The sequence below is a fragment of the Rhamphochromis longiceps genome, linkage group LG10, assembly GCF_057381845.1.
Source record: "Rhamphochromis longiceps isolate RC_006_pf linkage group LG10, R_longiceps_female_GT1.1, whole genome shotgun sequence".
NCBI classification, from domain to species: domain Eukaryota; kingdom Metazoa; phylum Chordata; class Actinopteri; order Cichliformes; family Cichlidae; genus Rhamphochromis; species Rhamphochromis longiceps.
In genome coordinates this window covers 10201411-10220858 of record NC_140566.1, presented here as the reverse complement: position 1 = coordinate 10220858, position 19448 = coordinate 10201411, and the positions used below count along the sequence as shown (strand labels likewise).

At 41.5% G+C, this 19448-nt stretch overlaps 1 protein-coding gene across 7 annotated transcripts in view; it reads left to right on the top strand.

Annotated features, from left to right (window-relative positions):
- Nucleotides 1–19448, top strand: part of msi2b (musashi RNA-binding protein 2b) — a 282220-nt gene that overhangs the window by 244653 nt on the left and 18119 nt on the right. For 3 of the 7 annotated variants that reach the window (XM_085420127.1, XM_085420122.1, XM_085420123.1), the window contains exon 11: nt 14925–15044. The exons of 2 other annotated variants lie outside the window; for them this stretch is intronic. In XM_085420127.1, coding sequence (XP_085276253.1) covers nt 14925–15044 — 120 coding nt within the window. The remainder of the gene's footprint in view (nt 1–14924; nt 15045–19448) is intronic. 2 more of the 7 variants (XM_085420128.1, XM_085420124.1) reach the window with 1 other exon arrangement.

Here is a 19448-nt window from a genome sequence, read left to right as displayed (position 1 = left end):
ACACCCCTCATACATTCATATTGTACTTTCTATTGTTAACCAGTCTTGTATCGGTTCCTTTTATTACATGGACGTGAATGCGGAGTTGAACGCACACACAGACACACAGATATGTGGTATTCATACAAAGACGGAGATTTGGGAGCTGTGTATGAAGGGAAAAGGCGGAGGTGGAGAGACTTAACCCGGAGCTTCTCTTCACTCTACCATCTTCCTGTGCGACTCGCTGCCTCCACAGCCGTGCCCTCAGAGCCTCCCATGGCATAAATGACCATTATGGCTCCATTAGGGCCGCTACTAGGAGGTCATTATGCTACACCGAAAAACCAGGGATGAAGATGTTAGTGGGGTCCCATCAGACTGAGTGAGTGAAAGGCATAACACTCAGTCATCCAACTATTTCAGATGTCATGACAGACAAACAGCAATTCAGGTCCAGTGAGTCAGCCTCTTAAGTACTAAAAGAACAGAGGAAAGGGATAATTAAGGAGGGGAGAGGGCAGGGGTAAGTGCGGCAAGGGTACACTGAGGACAGAGGGGTGGGTAATTTGGGGTTATTTACCAGTTACCTTAAACCTACTGTAGTGAACTTTTGTCTCCCCCTTCTGGCAGTGAGAGTGATTATGCAAACTTTATTGCCGTATACTTATGGCATAGGATTGAAGCGATGAGAAGCCACACCAGTGGGAATCTGTGTTTGGCCTTGCTATCGATTTGTTTATTTATGTATTTTTAACAAGCCTTTTCTTTTTGTCAGGAACATCAGAAACATATCTTGAGCTCTTTTCAACCTCAAGCTCCACCATACTCCTAATCACTGTTGCCCACTTCACTTCATTGCTACAGTGGTTATTGTCTTTAGCTCTGGGATATCAGTCACTGTCAATAGTTCTCTGGGACTGTGGTTTTAATCAGCCTATTAAAGGGCCATCTGTTTGTATTTCATACACGTAAAAGGCTGTTTCTAAGAAGGTACTGTATTTTGTGTCTATTTTTCACAACTCTGGGGTTTGCGTGGGCTTTTGGTATTGGTTTGCTGCAGTTGGTGGATCGGTTTTCCATCTGTTTCACAATGTCTTGTTTCCATATCCCTTCATTGTCACACGCTTCATCTTTGTCAGACCTCATCCCTGATGTGTGATAGCACTGCGGTAGCCTCCATCCCTCTCCATCTCCACCAACCAGCCATGCCTGAGACAGAACAGCAAACTCCATCGTATACCTGACAGAAAATGTCATTTCAAACGCCGTAGAACAGCATGGAGCAAATTTCTCTTTCTGTGCGGAAGGAAACAGTACTTGGCCCAGCAGGTGCTTCTGGGTTCCACAGCTTCTCTTGTTACGTTGAATATGTAAATCTTTCAAGATGGCCTCATATATATATAATATATAGATATATATTCATCTTGGATTGTACTACATATGTAGTGAAATAGATTGGACAAACAAAACCAATTTAATCGGATACGGATTTTTTAGGAACTCATGGACCCAAAGAGACATTAGTGTGTTTCTATACAACCGTAAACGGGCTGGGGGGGCTGCACTTATGACCTTCCTTTTCCTGTAGGAAAACAATACAAAGGTACAGCAGCTGCAGCAGGTGGCACATAGGGAAAGAGAACTGCTGACCTTTGCAACTGGTATGATAGTGGGTGCTTCTGAAGGATGAATGCTCCCATAATCTAGAGCAGGGCCAAGCAAGCTTATGAAAAAAAAATGCACACCAGGCCATTGGCCTGAATCACCCGGGTTTAGCAACTGTCTGCTGCAGGGTGATAGAAAAGATATATAGAGCTGTGAACCTTTGAAGCAAACCTGATATGCTGGCACAGAAGAGGTAAGGGGCTATTTGGTGATGTAGTTGCATGCTTTGTATACTTCAGATCAATGAGGTCTTAGAGAGAAATGGGAAGATGTGCTTGCCCCTTGTATCTGTGGTTTCATCTCTAAATCTAAATTTTAAGTAATATAGAATATATTTTGAAATGCTACGCAAGACGATGTCTGATAAGAGAAGGTCAGGTCTGTGGTGTGATTGATCAGTCAAACCTTTTTTTTTTCCTGCAGCGTTTTTCATGCAGGTAAGTGATATTCAGAGTGTATTATATGTGAAAGACAAGCTGTTAATGTAAAGAATACGACAATCTCAGACTAATGCACCCAAGACTAAACACACAAAAGGTTTAATAGCCCAATGTGGGTAAAGCGAAGACACCATTGCCTTGTCTTGTATCCCAACCATTTACAATATTGACAACTTTTTTCTTTCAAACTTTCTTTGCCGTTAAACTCTTGTTTTTCTGGCTGCAGCTAATGTTTGCGTATGTGTGTGAATGCTAATAAAGATTTGGATACATTGCAGACTCATTATGAACAGAGAGCCCTCTTAAGTTTTCATACATCTTAAATTCCCATTTTTGCACACATCTTGGCTACGATACTGAAGCAGGTGGGAGGAATCACTAGCCTGAGGCTGATGTGGAGCTTACATGTGTCATGGGTACATGCAACATTGTCCTCCACAAGATCGATCCCCACTGCTTGTGTTTTTACTGCACTCGTGAGACAGCGGTACACACAGCAGTGTATCAGTAGACCAGGATTCTATTGAACTAGAATTGCACAGCAGATTGCTCCTCAGATCTTGTGACCATTTCTCTACAAGCCGGGTGAGCTGTGACCCCAGCAAGTGGTCCCACAGGCCAGAGTGAGTGCTACAGGGCTGGAAGCAGATGGCCCTCCTGATGCCACACTGACTCACAGATTGGCTTTAATTGCCAAGGCTGATCATTAGCCCAATAGGTCTGCGTAAGCCGGGGCACTCCATGAGTCGCAGGACTTAAAATAGGGCCCGGCGACGAGTGTTGTGATCTCATACACTTGAACGATCATGCACGACATATTCTGCTCCTGTGCACTCAAACTCTCAGACGCACACACAGAAGCATACAACAGACACAATTGAAAGCTCTTCGAGGCTGCATATCGAGGCAAGGGAGGTGGAGGGACAACCAGGGGCCTCTCTCTGGTTTTCTGTCTGCTTCTCTGACTCACTGTCTCCACAACAGTGCTGACTGCACATTCACACACACGTACACACACACACACCATCACACATACAGGCTCTCTGAGCTCCACAGGCCACGACTCCATTCCCAATGACAGCAGTTAGTGCGCTGCTGTGACGTCAGTGAACAGCACTGTATGTCACGCCCTGCCTACTTCTATGTGTGGAGTCATAAAGCTGGACTGCTCCCACATCAGCTTTGTTTTCCATTACCCACTTTCTGTTTCATGTACATGTGCTTTGCTGTCAGAGGTAGACACCATCGAATGCATCCATCAGGTGTAGCAGCACATTACCAAGTGGTCCTCCTGCATGCCCTGAGCACAGAGGAGGACCAGTGGGGTTTTTTGGTTTGTTTTTTTGGTTTATTGTTGTTTTGCAGTGTGATTTTACTTTCCTGTGTAGATAAAGGGATGCTGACAGATTACATCAGATGCTCACATGCAGACAGATCATAGGTCACATGCACACACATGTGTTTCCATGAGTATGTGGGCATCTGTCTCTGCGGAACCAGCAACCGCACTCTCACAGAGGCAAAGCTGAAAGGCTAGCTATTTCCTGAAAGTGGAAAAGAAGCCTCACCTCATTTGCCCAGGCCTTAACTCACCCTAGGATAGCAGACGCATCCTCACACACTGAAGCAGGCAAACAGTCTGCCACAGAGACCCATAGACTAGGTTCCTGCGGTGGGGAAGATGAGGTGCTGTAACAGGCAGAGTGGCAACGCTAAAGCTCATTATGTCTCGGCTGTTATGCTGCTGGTCTTGAAATGAAACTCGAGCTGTCCTGCCTCGTACATGGATGCCACCTTCGGACGCTGCTGGAGACCAGCAACAGAACAGAAAAAGACCACAGACCTGGATGCAAACTGAGGAGTACAATATGTGTGTCTCTGAGACCATGCTCTCTTTCTACTTCCTGTTGTTTTGATGCCACCCACTGTTTGAGAGCTCCAGCGCATTGGTACTTGCTAGGACTCTACCCAGCTGTCTCCACCTTTTCCTCCATCTTTCCATCGTTCCCTCTTGCTGACTGGGCTAATAGCTCTCCAGTGGCTCAGTACTGCTCGTTTCCTAATGGATGGCTATACTTTATGCAGTATACATGAAGTATAGTATGCTTATAACAGTGCATACAGCCCTGCAAACATTGTTTGCTTCTGCAGTGATCAAGTGAAGTCAAGTGTTGCAGCCCTATTTTTGGGTCATGCCACATTTTACCCTACTTGCCCCTGGTATCTGGAGCAGTGCTAGATTGTGTAACCATGGAGCTGGCCAAAAATATAATAAGTCTGCAAAAGCTCGGGTTTAAGATCATGTTTACATATTATATCACATATTATCCTTTTATCCTTTAAATGAATTATCACTGAGAAGGCGAGTTTGACTGTACGAGATATGGTGAAGCATAGTTCAAATCCACCAACACATATTTAACTTGAATGATAAAATGACACGCAGTGCACTCTCTTTCATTTGAGAAAACCTGAAATTACCCCCCTTCATCATTCATCTGTCCGGTTCAGTACCACCCCCAGAACTGGGAGATGGGCATTAAAATGCATAAAAAATTAAGGCTGTTTACTTGGACACTAATGAGAGGAGGCTTAAGTAGTCTAGTTTAATTAGTATGATTGGCTCCACGGGGACCACACAGGCAGGGCCATAACAACTGATTCACTTGGAGCTCACAAGACCTTTTCATACACTCTAAGTGTCAGAACTGATGTCAGAGGAGATTGGACTGCAGAGACATGTTGCCTTTACTGATCCTAGGTTGGAAAGGAGCACTGCAGTTAAATGCACTGAAGCAGACCATTACATAAGCACTACTGCAAGGTCAGACATCTGTGTCCTTCCTGTCTGTCTCTCTCTATTTAAGTCACTATCCTAAACTGCCTTGGTATTAAGGTTGTGAACCGAAAACCCTGTCTCATTCTGAAAACCAGTTTCACAATTTCCTCGACCAAATGGATTTAAATGTCTCTGCCTTATCTATCCTGGCAGATTTCTCTTCTGTTTTTTGAAATGCATTGTTTCTGTCCCTTATTGTTTCATTCTCCAGTGCTTCATCTTTAACTGCTGCAGGTGTGTGAGTGACTGGGAGTTATATTGAGGCTTGTGTGGAAGCCCAATGTGTTTATATCAGTTGTGCAGCATAGGAGCAGTTTCCTTTATACTGAAGAGCACGGGAAGTAGTACAAAGAAGAGGTCGAAAGTGCGGCTACACTTCAATAAAGAGCCTAGTTTGTCCTCTTTGATGCTATGCTGCCATGCACTTCAGCTACAAAGAAACAGCACTCTTGTCACTGAGAGCTAAAAGACTAGAAGTAGAAGACTCTGAGCTCTTCCTGAGCTCACGGCATAACATCACATTGCAATGTCACAATCACTCACACACCGTTGTACAGCTGCATCGGTTTCTTCTGCTTTTAATTTATGAATGATTTCTAAATATGTAAAGCTGTAGGTGTGCAATGTGGATAGTGGGCAGTTTTGACAGACGGCTGCATGGGTACGGACACTCCTCTTCAGCTGGAAGGCTTCGGATTGAGCCCCCTTGGCAGCAGGAATCCACCCTACTGAAGTGTCCTTGAGCAAATCACTTAGACACTGCTAGCACAAGTAGGCTAGTCTGTAGCACACCCGTTCCTCACCTCTGACCTTCTCATGAAGAGCAGTAATTTCCCAACAGAAAGATACATTATATGTTTACCACTGCTCTCCTGAGATTGCAGATTTGTCTTTTCAGTGCGTTATGAATTAAAAGATGTTGGGTTCTAAATTATTTTAGATTGTTTTTGTTTCAGGTGGCAGAGAAGATGTGATTTAGTTATGACTAACAGAATCTGAGATTTTTATTTATTTTGTTTTTTTATTGCTTTGCCTCTGAAAGATTACCCAGATTAAATTTTAACACATATGCATCTCCTCTCGGGCCTCATCATTTGGTCAAAAGACAAAAGATACGTGTGCAATTACCAGCGTAAAGCCAGGCTTTGCTGAGGTCTGGATTCACTCCTCTTCTCTCATTGACTCTTTCTTTCCCCCATCAGATGCCATCATTGGCAAAGGATCAGTGTGCCAAATTGTTTCATTACTTACAGAAATCATTACCTTTGGTTTAAAAAAGAAAGTAAGAGGGAAACACAAACGCAGATATATTGACCTGCACATACGCAGATATATAAATGAAGTCAGGTGTGACTATATGACAGAGCAATTGACTGTTCTTGTACTGTAGAGATGTGGGCAGTCTTGGTGTTGTAGAGCCTATGTATTGCTGCTGTCTGCAGTGAAGAAGTGCAGGCTATATGTATGTATATGCTGAATGCCTGTGGTATTGTGTATATCCATTTTTAAATCCTCTCTAAAGCATATCATTCAGTGCTGTGTTGCAACTCATTTTTCCCCTTTGGAGGAGGCACCGGACTATCCTGTCATCACTCTCTTTTATTGTCATAACTGTGCACTCTCAAAAATAAATTACCTCATTGTACCACTTGACAGGCGGTGCTTATTTTGTACCCTGTGGTTTTTACTTTACAGAGAGCAGTCTGTTTCCAAAATCTGACCTTTAAAAAAAAGGTTCAAAACTGGGTCATACTGACCACGCAATGCTGTATCCATTTAAGATCTGCAGCCAACTTGGAATCACCAAGACCTGAGGAAACTTCAAATCCAACATTTCTAATCTCTGCACCACATTGCAGAATTACAAAATTGTCAAAATGTGTTCAAATATTTAAACCATTTATTTTTTATGTGGCTGACTGACTGTTCTCCCAATTTTATACCTTTAAATCTTTTAGACACTGTGAATGCATGCACCTACTTTGGAAAATGTGTCATTTTGTGAACATCAGGAAAAGTACACAGTAAAGTCTAACTGCTTATATTATATTATGATATCAGCTGTTTGATGATCTGTCATTACTGGCATTTGTATAGTGACTGAAACACTTAAACAGTGCATGAATGCATCACACGATTAAAATCCACTTATAGTCAATCCTATGCCAGAGTGTAACTCCAGTTGCTTTTGACGATAAGGATTTGAGCCTATAGATGCACACTGCTATTTTTAACATGTCACCTCTTACTTTAATATTGTTTTATTGAGCTGGCTCCATAATAGTTTAGACTAAACAAAGCTGGATGCAGCTATACTATGTGGCACCGGTGCAAGATTCGCTTCCCTGCATTTAGTTTGTAAACATGAATTTTGAATCGTTAAATTCAGCTGAGATATTTGATTTCGAAAACTTGTTTTTTTAGAATATGTCTTTTATTGATGCTGTAGGCTTTTTATAGCCTAGTTTTGCCAGGCAAATGAGCAAATGTGAATTATTCTGGGACCTCTCAGTTCTGTTTCACTTTCCAAAATGACTCTGGGTGGGTAGACTGAAACCAACCAAGGCAACATAACTTGTGATATACCGCTTATCAAGAGAAAAATATAAACAGACAACAATTGGCAACAAATGCTGGGACTGTACTCTGCCAGAGCGAACAAAGTACCAGTAATATTTGCAGACTGACATTTGAAAAAATGTCATTTTATTAAGCTTTCACACTAGACTATCTGTTACAAATCAGCTGATCCAAGAAAATGTTACTAGATACTAAGATACTAGCCTGTAGACCTAAGGGAAATAGCTGTAGGGAAATAACAGATGGGAGGAATAAGGCATTATAAGACAATAAGGCAAGAAACTCTGTCACTGTCTGTGTAACCATTTCTCCATCCATCCAATATCCCATCAAGTTTCCTAACCACTTATCTGGCTTAGGGTTCGATGGAGCATCATCTAAGTGATTATTTACCTGTTTAATTCTTTCATCCTGTAACGATTCTGTTTGAAACCTTCGTCGTGGAGCTCTGTGTTCTCCTTTGTCCTTTGTGGCGCATGCACCGATTCCAAGCATTGAAAGACACCAGACATAAACACGGCGAGATTAATTTGAATGACTGACATGCAACCCAGCTCTGTTAATCAAGTTATGCTTACTCTGATTAGGACTTTAATGTGAGTAAGATAACCTGGTTAAGGTGTTTACATGAGAGTTGCAATAATATGTGTATTGCATTAGTCTGGTTATAATTGAATTACTTGTGTGCATGTAAATGCTCTTTCTCTCTGTCTCTCTGGCTCATTTCCAGACCCTAGCCTCTGCATTGTAAGCGAGGGGAACTCTCTGTGTGTACTGTAGGTCTCCTCTGATCAGAGGAGAGGTGAGACGTGAGCATGTGTGCAGCAGTTCATATGAAAGCCACCTGGCTCTCTCCAGCTCTGTGATTTATGCCTTTGATAACAACAACCCAGAGATGCTTTCAACAACAACAAAGTCACACTGACGGATGACAACAATAGGACACTTGTCAGTCTGGAGATGAAAAGATGTCTTGCTAGGTGGCTGTCTCTTTGGTAACTTTGATAAATATTTTCTTTCTTTTTGTTTTGTTTATTTGTCTCTATATGTTTCTCTATATCTTATCAAATGTTATTGATGAAGCAAAATGTGTAGTGGAGTCAGTTTTCCATTTCTGACAGAATGCCTCCCTCAACCCATGACAAGGCAGCCGTGTGCTTCACTGGCCCGGCTACAACTTCTGTTGTACTTCTTAGTGTCTTACAGTGAACTTCTTATAGGTCATTTACAATTTCCTTTTCTTTATTTTACAATGAATTTGCTAAGATCTCTTCCATGAGTCATCCTTTTTATTATTAAGACATAGGTGTCAAACTCTGGCCCGCGGGCCAAATTTGGCCCGCAGCCTAATTACAAATTATTATTAGAGCTGGCCTACTGGTATTATACAGCTAATATATATATTGTTTAGTATTAAGCGTTGTTTGTTCCATATTCAGATTTTCAGCAAAGTTTGAGTCCATAAGGAGAGATTCATTCTTAAATCTGGAGGAAGATTTTTTTTTTCAATAAATATTAATGTTAGCCCGCGACCTTGTTCCAGTTTTGAATTTTGGCCCACTGTGTATTTGAGTTTGACACCCCTGATTTAAGACATACAAACTACTGAGCAGTGTAGACCCCTCTATGCAAAGCAGCGCTGAGCGTCAGCTAAACCAAATTTATTCTGAATAAACTAAATAAAAAAACTCAACAACACTCAAATGATGCAAATGCAATTCAGAAACATAACCAGAAGGCCACTCTGAGCCCATCTGCCACCAAAACGCTTATACCCAGTTTCACAGAAGAAAATGATCAGGCTTCACCAGGCTTTCTTTGGCCATGTTACACCTCTCCTCCATGTGTCCATAACATGTGATTGTTTGTTTGCTTAGGTAATTACAAAATCAGGTTAGTTTTGATGAGAATCAGCATCAATCAAAAAGGAAGTTCAACCTAAAATTACAGAGACACACATTCTTTATCTACTTTCTTTACTCCAAATCTGTTGAACGGTTTACATTTACGCTTCAAATGTAGAAATATTCTCCTAAATTTCACCCAACTTTACAGCAGATCAATTTTAGATTAAAGTGCAGATGAAAATTGCTGCTTTCAGCTATTTTTTAAATTTATTCTTATTATTTATTTAATATATTATTATTGTTTTATAATTATTTAGCCTCTTGTTTTCTGGGTTGTTACTTCTTCACCTCTGTTTGAATTATGAACATGTCCTTAATGCAACTTAATATTTTGATTTATTTGTAAGATTTCCTTGAACTTCGACCCATAATTTCTTTATATTTTGGATTAGAAAGGCCATACTTTCATCTAGTTTTTCCTTTTTTAGTGCTCTGCAGGCTTTTTGAAGTTGTTTCAAAGTTGTTCTTTGAATATTGGCTGCTTTTTAAATCATTTTCAGTCCTGGCCTCGTACCTTAGAGGGGAATGTTTTTTCAAGCTGTTTTTTAACCTTTCAACCATACAAAGTGTGTTCTACCAGCGTTAACTTGATAAATGTGTGTGGGTGTGTAACTTATCAGCTATCACTCATCAACCTCATGGTTATTGAAGCACTACCAAAAAGGTAGTCTATACTACTATGTGAATTCCATAAATTTAAGGTTTTCCTACTTGTTTAAACCCGATGTGTGAAAAAGGAATCCACTGTGATGCTAATGATAGTCTGCGCTCTCGTACCTGTTTGTAAAAGTTGGTTTTGGCCTTAAAATTAATGCAGCAATTTATCAGAGATGTGCAGCACGGAAGGAGAGTTAAAGCATACAGGTGGTTCACACCAGGCAATTTACTGCATTTTAAAATGATGCAATCCATACATTACTAAAACTACTGTTAAGACATATATTGTATTTTAATGTATATAATGTAATGTATTTTTGGCCTTCTTAAGTGGCAATTAATCAATAATTGAATATTTTGAAAAGGAAGATTGTTTTTTTTAATTTGCATGAGATTTTTTTTCTTGTTAAACCTTCACTTTATTAACACTAACAAAATCAAATGTGTCATTTTATTGCTCTGTTTCTGTATTTACCTAAATGAGGAGATTTATGGGGGGTTTTTCAAACCAGAATTCCATGAAAATGAATGGCACACCAGAGTCCTGGCCTTATGTCTCCCTCTATTTCTCATTATCTTTGTCCTTTCCTCTCTTTGTCTTCTACTGATGTGTGCTGGTATTCTCGGTTCATCTGTCTCACTCATCAGCGCTCTTCGCTGTTCATCTGTCTTACTCCTTCTGTCTGCCCTCCGAAATCGGCTGTAGCAGGCTGAAAGCCTTGTTCGCCGGCCCCTTTTGTCGAACCAAGCTACTGTGTTAAGCATCTTAGCATGAAAAGTCTGCTAGCCAGCGAGCTAATCCTGGTTAGCTGCTTGTCTAATCCCAAATTTAATGTTAAAATCTTGAAAACACTGATGCAGAGCAATACTAACACTTTCTAAAGAGACCATGTTTATATATTGTATTGACAGCATTTTAGATTTCCACTTAAAAATTAAGTTATAGTGTTGTTGGTTTTAATAGTTTTCAGTTTCATAAAGATTTTAAAGTTTGAGCATATTTGATCCATATCCATAGAAGCATCCTCCGTCCCTGGGTTCCTCCTGTGCATTAGTCAGTTGACACTCTTCTTATAGGAGAAATGAGGAGAGTGCTCTGTGACTGATGGAGCTGCTTTGTCAATGACAGGGGAGCTGCTGCTGGCAGTTTTGGGCCAAAGAACAGTGCAGATTACATTAACATCAGTCAAGCTGTTGTCAGACTAGTAGGACATAAATAGGACCTTATTGATGCATAATGCAACAACTTTTCATTGTGACGTTCTCTGAGTAATGGGTTCAGAAAGTGAGTCTGTGGCAAGAAAGGCAGTGTGCCAGAAAAGATCTGCAGAGATGTATCAGAAATGGCGCATTGGTTAAGTTGAGATCAAGTCAAAAAAAGAGTATTGTCTGGATAGATCGATATTTAAGAGTCAGCATGAATCAACTGACTTAGGGTTAGCTTGAAAACATGGCAACATCAGGCAAAAAGAGGCACATCAGTGTTTTTAGAAGTGGCGAGAATTAATTTTACTAACCACTTCTCCTAATTTTTTTCTCCTTTGCTGGATATCATATTACTGTTAAAGGGCTTTGACAGTTTGTAATAGAAAAAACAAAACTGTTGACCCAGACTCCAACAAGCAAAAATCCCAGAAATCCTTGACAGAAAAATTGCACTGTGCGGTTTGATCACCGCTGACACTGCCCCTACTGCGCCTCTCCACCTACTTCAGTACAGTCAACTTCACAGAGACTCACAAAATACAGGTGCAGCTAGAAGAGGAGCTGCCGTGCACCCAAGAAAAATGCCACTTCATAGACATAAAGTAGTAAAGTATAGTGCTCTGGATCCACGTTTTGCACCTTCAGCATAGATCCAATGATGTGACGTATTTGATATGGTATTCTGTTTACTGAGTTCCTTTAACCAAAAGTTCATTTTATGCAGTGAATGATATGTTTACATGCTGTATATCATGGTGGCAGTTCAAGCAGAAGAAATTATTAGAAGTTAATGTGAAAGTTCTAAAGGAAAGACTTGTATGGTCAGGTAAGACTTTAAGTTAGCATTACTACAGAGAATAATAACTAAGGAGTTTTGACAAACTGTAGTTGTACATATAAATATTTGAGACCATGCAATCCTTTTGTTTAGCAAGAGCCAGCGTCTGGCAGTTTTGAAAGTCCTCATCTTTCTTTAGGTCTAATCTTTCTTCCTTCTCGACGAAGCATTCTCGAGGAAGGCTGAATTTCTGTGAGGAGCGAAAGCTGAGGACAGTTCCCTGGAGTCCGGACACCAAGGCCCCCGGGCCTCCACAGCTCATAAACAGATGTGTCCTTGTCCCCAGCCAAGCGCAGCCACTCAAGTGGCAAAGCAGGGGCCCAATAATTGTGAAGAATAGAAAGCTAAATATTGGCTTTATCTCCTCAGTAATAAAAGGGCCATGAAATTGATTTAATGCTGCAGCGCTTCTCTTGGGTGGCTTCTTACAGCGTGAGCACAAAACAATGAGCAGCAGCCATCTATTAATTAACCCACCTAATCCTGCAAAGTTAATCTCTCACCACAACTTTGCCCGCAACTAACTTCCAAGCCAGTGGGTCTATTGGGGGTGTCATGACAATGGCAGTGAGGGGAAGATAGATTCAGCACTTAGGAAAAAGGGAGCGAGAGAGAAAGAGGTGGAGAGTGCACTGTTGTGCACATCAACCATGAGGGACATTGTAAGTGGAAATTCAGGGGTGCATGGCCGTCATTAGCATAGCTTCAGAGTCGATTTGTGTTTTAGTGAAAAGAGGCGGAGATTAGCTCTTGGAGTCGTTTTCAGGTGTGCTGCGGCTGCAGTAGCGTAGGCGGGGTGGATTTAAGTTGCCTTTTTTGTTGTCTTTTGTGTGTCCTTTTTCTCCTTTCACCATGCTACCTCAGTCTGTTATTCTCTCCTGAGCTGTTAGATAGTCGGGGGAAAAGTGGCATTTCTTTTTCTTCTTCACCTGCCTACCAGTCGCAGCATGATGGCACCTCACACCCAACTCGCACATTCATGGTCATATTGTGTCGACAGAGTTGTGAATTACCTCCTTCTCGGGCGGCTGATGAAAAGCTATGTGTTTTTCTCTTTGGCTGCAGCTCATCTGACCCTGCCCTCTCACCTCCCCCCCATCCCTCCCTCTGTCTCATCAGTCTTTTGTGTGAGTCCCTCTTCGTGGAATAGCAGTACAAGGCTGGCTCGGAAAATAGGTCACCCGCTGGTGCTCCTCTCACCTCTACAGCATTAAAAAAAAATAATCCTCTGAGGTATCTTGTGCCATTTTGTAATGTCTAAACCACAGTCTCCAGAATATAGCCAGAACACACAAAAAACACACATGCACACATATCAACTAAAGGAGGGGGGGAAAAAATCAAGAAAAAATCCAATTGAGGGAATTTGGAGATCATTTCTTTGCTAGTGAGGAAAGCATTTCCTGTGGAGATAATTTTAGGAGGCTGATTAGGCATAGAAGGTGTTGAGCCCAGAGTGAGGAATCTCATCACCCATACTAATGACATGCCATTCCTGTGCTGAGAGCCCAAGCCCTGGGCATGGACTAGTCTCTGTCAGCCACCTCTAGCTACTGTGTTCATTAAGGCCAACAATGTAATTACAATTCACAGATACTGTGTTGGCTTAATTACAGTCTGATTATTAGGCTGATATTTGTTGGAATAATCAGACCCTTTAAAAGTGGATTTATATTTGCATGGAATTAAAGCCTTGATTTTATTAGTGTATCACAAACTGCCTGATTTCTGAGTGAGTGTATGCTGTAGATGTGGTTTAAAGTGGCGAGCTTAAAGAATCTCAGCGTCGGGGTATAAATGTTTACATCAGTAAAGTATTTACATGAGAATAAACAAACACAAAAGACTTCTTCAGTCTTCACATAAGCTCACAGATGGAAATCTCTGAGTGACAAATCATCCAAGAGATGCCTTCGTCTGATTGTGGGAAATGTTTTTCTCTGCTACATATGTTCCACCTGAATAGCCAGACAAAAAAAATCAAAAATCAAAATGTGGACTGCATTACAGTGGATTATTCTGATTCCATAGACACTCACTGTAATTGGGAGCACTCCCGAAAAAAATGCAGGGATGGTCCCCAGAGGTAGGGCCATTATGCCCATGTCTATGCAGCTCAGAAGTGGCTATAATCTTTCATCCAAAGCATGTGACATAAACACCCCCAGAGCCAAATTCTTCCACTAATGTAATCAGAGATCTTACACGGGTTTGTGCTGTAGCTGAATACAGTCCTACACATTTGCAGAAATGTACCTTTATATAGTTTGAAGTCATACATTTTTCATATATTCATTCTTACATGTATCGTCATCAGCATATTTTTCTGTATGAGTCCAAAGATATAGTCTTTACAGTAAGAGGATGTGGATTATATTGCTAAACATGACATTTTGAATACATAGAAATCAAATGTTGTGTATACGAAACAATTTGGAGATTGTTTATTTGAGTTACTAGGTGATTTGTTTAAAATCTCAACCTTCTCACGTGCCAGGTTGGATTTGACAGAGCTGACCTATGTGTCTCTATTTTTTCCCAGCTCGTTTTATTCCGTGAGTTGCTCGTGGCTATCGTTTTGTTTCTGTGTGTGTGGATCGAGCAGGTCTGCGGGGTTTTGAATCTCACTCTGTGTTCTGTAGGAGACTGCTGACAGATGTCGACCTAACACGAGCCCCTGTCTGTGAAAGCTATAGTTTTATCCTGTAGCTCAGCACTGGTATCAACATTCTCCTGCAGCTTTGGGAGGTACTCATCTCTGTGCACGAAGTGATGTGCGTGTGTATATGTGTGTGTATATGTGCCTGCAGGCTTCCCAGCGACAGCATATGGACCGGTGGCGGCGGCGGCAGTAGCGGCAGCGCGTGGCTCAGGTAGGGGGGCCCGTGGAAGAGGCGGCTACTTGGCGTACCCACAGAGCACAGGGCCAGGTAAACGCTCTGTCCATGTTCTGTGTGGCTGCTGCTCTCTTCAACTTCTCCTGCTCTGCTTCTCCCCATAGACATAGTTCCCTCAGCCCCCAACACACTTGGCAACATTTTGAATTTAGGCTCACATACATATTTAATCCAAAATATCTACATACACATCCTTTCAGACATAGCCCTAGCCGCTCCAGATCCCTCTAAAACATGAACCGGCAGCTTTAATTCCAATTCTCTCATCTGGAAGATTTTTAAGGGCTGATGACAAAGCACGACAAATTTTAATATTAATTCCGCTCATGTATGATAACATAGCTCTGTTTACTTTTGAGACAGTAAAAGTCTTCCCAGGAGGAAATTTCTGAAGCAAAACCTTAATGAAGAGGCGATCCGCGGTCTAAAACATCTGTACTCGAAGCTCTCAGGGTTTTAGCATTAATAAGAAATGGTTACACATGCAAGAAAATCTGATCTTAAAGCAGCTTAGGGCAAATAAAAAAGTCTTTCCTTAATATCTTCTTCTCAGAGTATGTCTATAAATATTTTCAGATTCAAAAATTGAGAATATTGTAACCCATGAAGCTAGGTAATGAATTTCCAGTTTGTCTCAGTATTAAACTACCCGAATGGACATTTTCCTTTGCCTCGTCCAGATATTTGTCATTTAGGTTAAACTAAGTTGCGTAATGTTTGGTCTAATGGTGGATTGTCTCTTAAAAGAAATAAATGAGGAGAAAGCAGTGGAGTACAGTAATGGCAGTCATTTTTGCTCCCAGACACTTTTCTTACAACCTGATCATCAAAGCACCGTGAACCTCGGGTGCCTTTGTGATCACCGTTGTGTCGGTTCTTTACGAACGTCAGCTTATCCTGTGTTGCTCTATATCTGTAAATACAGACGTTTAATAGGGAAATTGGAAAGATTAGTCGGTGCTTTAGCTGCCTGCTTGTAGAGATCAACTTTAAGTACACACGCACTCGAGGAAAGCGTTCTGACAGCACACACCCCATTCGCAAGCAGATGAATATCTGCCAAGAGATTTGTACCAAAAAAACAGGATGCAAGTTTCTTTCTGTCTTAAACAGCATTGATCAACTTGTCGGCTTCATTTAGACATCCTGTTTTTTCCCCCACCCTTACAACTGTAGATCATTCAATAGCTGTCAATAATAGCTCCCCTGACTGAACACACAGCCTCCAGGCAGTGAGGAAAAACTGTCTTTCCTAATCAGACATACTATTTGAAGCTTGTTGGAGCAAATGTGTTTTAATTGTAACTCAGATGTTGCCTGGTTTGTGCAGTGGCTTACAGATATAAAGTCAGGAGACAATTGGTGTTTAATGACATGTGCTGTGATGTGAAATGCACACTATTGCACATGAGCACACTGACAGCTACAGTACGGGCGCACACTACCTGCACGCACGCACACACGAATGCAGACAAGCAAGCTCACGCTCTTCTTCTCATTTGAACTTAATTCAAATCAACAGAGGGAACACTGGAAGCCAATCAGATGCTCTTTCTCTCACATCAAGCTATTTGATTTTGTATTTTGAAAACAAAGAACTTAACCAACAATTGCAATGAACATCACTAAGAAGCAGGAATGTTGATTTGGGGTTAGCAGCAGCCAGGAAGCAAGAGACGTGATGGCAGCTATTATGTACAGTTTAATTCTGACAGCTGCAAATGGAAGGGAGACAAGTAAATGATTATGAACAGGGGCGAAGGGGGAGGGGTGTCAGAGTGAAAAACAGTGACATCATGGGCCTGTTTTAGAGTACTTAAACAGCCACGAGACAGTTTAAGGAGAACTCTTTAGAAAAATGGCAGAATGTGTCTGAAAAGCAGAAAATGGAACAACAATAATAACAGCAGCAAAATGTGGAATATGAGCATAATTTGACTGAGCTCATAAAATGTCAGCAGATCTAAAACAGCTGTATTCTGTTTTATTGTTGCCATTTAGTATCCGCTCTGTTCTCGGGAGAAAAACTTAACAAATGCCTCTTGATGATCCAACGAGAGCAGCTCTCCATCTCGTGGCTTTGAGTCGCAAATGATTTATTAGAAGTCCTCAAGATGACGCCATTAACACGCAGCGTGGAATAATACATGGAGTGCTCTCCTCTCTGCGCAGACACAAACCAAACAGAGGACACAGGTTGTTTAGACTTGACCTTCCTCTCTGTTTGTGTCATCTGGGAACGTTGCTGCATCTCCATCCCGTCGTAACATTTAATTTGCAGCACGCTCGGCCCGGGGTGTCAGTCCAGGAATAGCAATGCTCTTGCTTTCATTTTTGCTAAATTCTCCACGTTTAGTGCAGACGTACATGTGGATTCCATGTGCTTTGACTCCACCTACAGTTTCCATAGAGCACCACATATTATATATGTGCTTGTGGACTTTGACCCAGGAGGAGAGAAGAATTGGCGATGATATTTCACCTGAACCGGATGCCACAGGCTTTAAATAAAAGTAAAAATGCACACTTGATAATCACGAGATATAAGTGGAATGCTACAGGAAAGCTTTTTGTGTAGGTCGAGGCTTGTTTGGAGATTGGCAGCGATACACAAAGAGAGTGTTGTGAAAATGAGGAAGACATTTTCCATCAGTGACAGAGGGCACTTTCGCCCGACTCCCAGTGCTCAGCAGACAGAATGACAGCATGCTGACCTCTCTCTGTGCGACAGACCACTGCTGATGACAAGGTGTATTTTGGATGGCAGTGGCCTGCTTCCTGCAGGAAACCATAGACACAGCTAAGTGGGCCTGTGCCACTTTTTCTTTGATCTATTACCATGTGTTTTATTGCTTAATCTTATTTTTTTTGCACTATATATTTTAACACTACTGCACTACCTTTCTTGCCTGTTTCCAGGCAATAAAAACTGCCAGTCAGCAGGGGGGGAAAATAAAACACAGAGTTAACGGTTACTACTCAGACAGGCTAATAAAAAGCAAAAGCGGTGATTGGTGTAATTCCAAATGGTTTTTTTTGCAAAAGGTTGGTGTTTGGTGTGCATTTGAAGAGGTGGTTTTTTTTGCTACTCTGATCCCCATCAGGTAGTATCTTGCACCTCTCAAGTGCAACAACGCTTGAGGGGTAGTCTTGATGTGTGTTTTTGGGGACGTTTGAGAAACTAGCTTCAGGCGAGAGGTAGATCAGAGAGATGTGGCTACTTGACAGAGTTTACCATTGCCTGGAGGTGGAAAGGTGCCAGTCCATACTTGGATTTTTAGGCTGGTATCAAGCTATGACTGGGTGCCAGTGGAGGTTTTAAAAGGCAGTCGTATTGTAGCAGTTGGAAAGGCTGAGCATCTGTATATTAAGGCTAACATTGAGGAAATTACTTATTTGCCTGTATTTTAAACACGTACACTTTAACCTCTGCTGTGTATGTGAAGAACAAACCAGTAAATAGAGAAAAAGAGCCATTGTTGCCACAGTTATTGAGACCGACAGGTAGTTTATTGGGGAACTGAATGGTAAAAATTAGACATACATGTCAACAACAACCTGACCATTGAAATGCACGCTGAGAACATCACTCTGAATATTATAAATGGATATCTAACAAATAAAACACGTGGAGAAAGTTAGTAATTTAGCCATTCTTTTTAAGGTCTTCTTTCCTCCTCATTGTGGTACTCTTTCTCCATTTTAAAGTAGACTTATGTGAAATCTCCTGTGCGCTGTCAGATGAAAACTGAGAAAATGCAACTGATGCAGATGGTTCTGACAGTCCAGGGAACTTCAAAGGTCCCAGTGTACTCTGGTTGAGTGTTTTCCTGAGTCCCTCTGAGCTTTCTGAGAAGCTCAAATGTCAGTCTCAGATCTCTGCTCTACCTGCAGTGTACACAAAGCACATCTAACTGCATTTACAGGTCTGGGTACTTGCTATGTACAGTATGTCTGACTTGACTCAGGTGCTCGAAACTGAAATAGAGTGGCTGTGGCCAGCCCTATGAATAAATTGTGCTGCAGTATAAATTGCAGAGGTGGCCCTGCCAGTTTTATTGGGATTTAGGATAGTCGTCACATCATTTAAAACCCATTCCTCCCCTCAGTTAGCTGCTCCTCTTCTTTGTTCTGATCTCACGTTTTCTCATCTCACTTCTCCTTCCACCTCTTTTATTTCCCAGCGATTAAAAGAAAGGAAAAGTGACAGTCATTTCCAAGTTAAGATTATTATCAATTTCCTCCCAACAAGCTCTGTGATCTTCTGCAGTGCCTGAGAGGAGAGTAGGACTGGCTATGTGCACGAGGCTTAATCAGTCTGGCTCTTAGTGAGCATGGGTCCATTTGTCCCAGATGCTAATCTGCAGAGCTCAGCTCTGAGGCCAGAAGCACTTTACATGTATTTGCTGCAAAATAACATGAGCAGGCATGCCAAGC